Source organism: Anabas testudineus, chromosome 10 (genome assembly GCF_900324465.2).
Source record: "Anabas testudineus chromosome 10, fAnaTes1.2, whole genome shotgun sequence".
In the NCBI taxonomy this organism is placed as follows: domain Eukaryota; kingdom Metazoa; phylum Chordata; class Actinopteri; order Anabantiformes; family Anabantidae; genus Anabas; species Anabas testudineus.
Genome location: NC_046619.1, coordinates 10,582,166 through 10,584,813, shown reverse-complemented (window position 1 = coordinate 10,584,813; position 2,648 = coordinate 10,582,166). Strand labels below are relative to the sequence as shown.

Genomic DNA, 2,648 nt, shown 5'->3' with positions numbered 1-2,648 from the left:
GAAGTGGCCAGTTCCAGAGTAAAACATTTCTAGGGGGATTTATGTTCGAAGGTGCAGCTTTGCAGGGCTTGTTATACAGTGACCTATATATTAAAACTTAGCACATGTCAAGTGGCATAAAAACATATTAATGATTAAATTATGAGCATGTCTGGTGCCTACATCACACGTGTGCACTGACAGACTCAAATATTTGTATTTGTTTTGCTGCACTTTAGATTTTATTCGTGGACATTTAAATGTGTACACAACACTGGATCTTTTCAACATCATAACAGTTAGAACATTAATGATTTGGGGAAGGGAAATAGACAGCCAAGAAGAATGAGCTCTTATTTTGCAATTCCTTCCTGGCCTTAATGAGTGAGGGAGGCAAAACAAAAATAGTCATGAGGACCCTTTCAGTGCTTAGAAGTTCTGCATACGATTTTCTTGAAGGCTTTCCTGAAATCCCTGTTGAAAATAGTGTATATTATCGGGTTAACGGAGCTGTTGCAGTATCCAATCCAAAAGAAAAGATTGAAAAGTGCTCCCGGGATGTAGCAGCGCTCTCTGCAGATAGCATGCAAACTGTAGGTGAAGAAGAAGGGGAACCAGCAGAGCACAAACACCCCCATCACCACAGCCAGCACGAAGGTGAAGCGTTTCTCCCGCATCTGGGCCACTTTGGTCTTGTTGGCGAGCTGCTGTCGCCCTGCTGGATTCTTCTGCTCCGGATAGAGCTGTGACGCCCGGGCTGAAGCCCAGGAGAGGCGGCAGTTCTGTGGCGGGCAGCAGTCCGACCCTTCCACCTTCCTCCGCTTGGCGAAGCGGTGGTTACGGGGTTTAGTATCCGACGCGCAGCAGCTCTCCTCCAGGTCGATGTCATCCAGCTCTCCCTGCCTCTGCTGCTGGCTGCCCGAGCTCTGGCTACTTGGGCTCTCCAGCTCAAACCGGTCCTTCCTAACGAAACAGGTCTCTGACTGAGACGGCTGCCTCTCCAGCCCGTTCTTGGCTACAAACACGGTGGAGGAGCGCTGCTTCGCTACTTTATAGATCTTACAGTAAACCAGAATCATGATGAGACCCGGAGCGAAGAAGGACACCATGCAGGAGGAAAGGATGTACCAGGTCTCATCGTTCAACAGACATTCCCTTTCATCATGCTTGGTCATTAGAAGAGGGGGGAAAGAGATGACAGCAGATATTACCCACACTACAGCAATCATGGACTTGATGCGCTTAGGTGTCCGCTTCAGGTTGTAGCTGACCGCCTTTGTGACTGACCAGTAGCGGTCCAGGCTGATGGCGCACAGGTGCACGATGGATGAGGTGCAGAACAGCACGTCCAGAGCCAGATAGAAGGCGCACCATGTACTTCCAAAATACCAGTATCCCATTACCTCATTGGCGAGGGAGAAGGGGATGACCAGCGTGGCCACCAGGATGTCCGCTGATGCCAGTGACACCAAGAAAAGGTTCTGAGGCGCACGGAGAGCGCGGCTGGTCAACACCGCCACAATCACCAGCACATTACCCACAATGGTCACCGAAATGATCACAGTAACCACCAGGATGATGAGCGCGGTGGCTGCCTCCGTGTGTGGCAAAGCAAGCGGTGCGTCCGTGGTGTTCTCATCGCTGGAAACGTTTTCCAACAGCAGGTTTAACTGAGTTAAATCCATTTTTGCATTAATTTGTCTTTTCGTATCATGTTTGTTGTTTTGCACCTTGTCCTCTCCACAACAGCCAACACTGGATGCGCCGCGCTTCCTAAGCCATGAAGATATGTTGTGCGTAACGCTCCCAAACAGTGGAGCCCACACGAAACACGGGACCTGCACGAATGTATTTTTCCGCACAGCGAACCCTTCATTAAAGTTCCTCCAAATGGTTCCGACGCGCTCACTCTGTTCCCAATATACCATGAATGTGAGAAGAGCAAAGTTGACGGGTGAAGGAGAACAAAGTCGTTGCTCCGATGTCACATCGCCGCGCGTAATCCTGCTTTTGTGTTTTTGGTGAACACCGTCGCTTATTAAACGCATAGGAGATGCACACTGCTGGTTGTGATGAATGCCCATATAGGAATGAGGTGACATCACTCAGAGGACCAGCCCATCTCTAAACTTAAAGGAAAGAGAGAGAGAGAGAGAGAGAGAGAGAGAGAGAGAGAGAGAGAGAGAGAGAGAGCATTGATTTTTGGATTTGAGATTTCTTTCTGTTTTCTCTTCAGGCGAGCCTTGTTGTGTTTAAATGTATGCTCTCACTCTTTATTGTTCTGTTTCTTATTTAGATTTTTTATCTACATTATGTGCAACAGTATCAGAACATGCGCTATGATATAGGTGTTTATGGCCATTAGAAGCTACTAATGAAAGTGGAGGTATAACAGCACAGCTGGAAATTTCTCTGAACATTATCAGCCCTGCAGGGCTACCAATTAGGAGTCTTTAACAAGTCTTTAATGCAATAGTAATTGAATGAACTGCACTTTTTAGATGTAAAACTTTCATGGTCCACATCTCTAATGGATGTCTTTTTGCACCCCCCATTCTCTTCTATTATTCATACAATGCAATGGGGAATTGTTCGGTGTTGCTGCAGACGGAGGTGACCATAGTACCTGTTGTTGAGAAGCTTGAAGCTGGAGGTTTAGTTATATAACG

General features: G+C 47.3%; 1 protein-coding gene across 1 annotated transcript; it reads right to left on the bottom strand.

The window, feature by feature from the left end:
- Positions 1-213: 213 nt before the first annotated feature.
- Positions 214-2,126, bottom strand: adra2db (adrenergic, alpha-2D-, receptor b). Its single transcript, XM_026357225.1, has one exon. The coding sequence runs from the start codon at positions 2,079-2,081 to the stop codon at positions 402-404; it is 1,680 nt and encodes a 559-aa protein (XP_026213010.1). The 5' UTR covers positions 2,082-2,126; the 3' UTR covers positions 214-401.
- Positions 2,127-2,648: the final 522 nt, after the last annotated feature.

Bases quoted from the DNA above. Each gene is read 5' to 3' on its own strand.
- adra2db (XM_026357225.1), bottom strand. From the start codon at position 2,081: ATGTCACCTCATTCCTATATGGGCATTCATCACAACCAGCAGTGTGCA.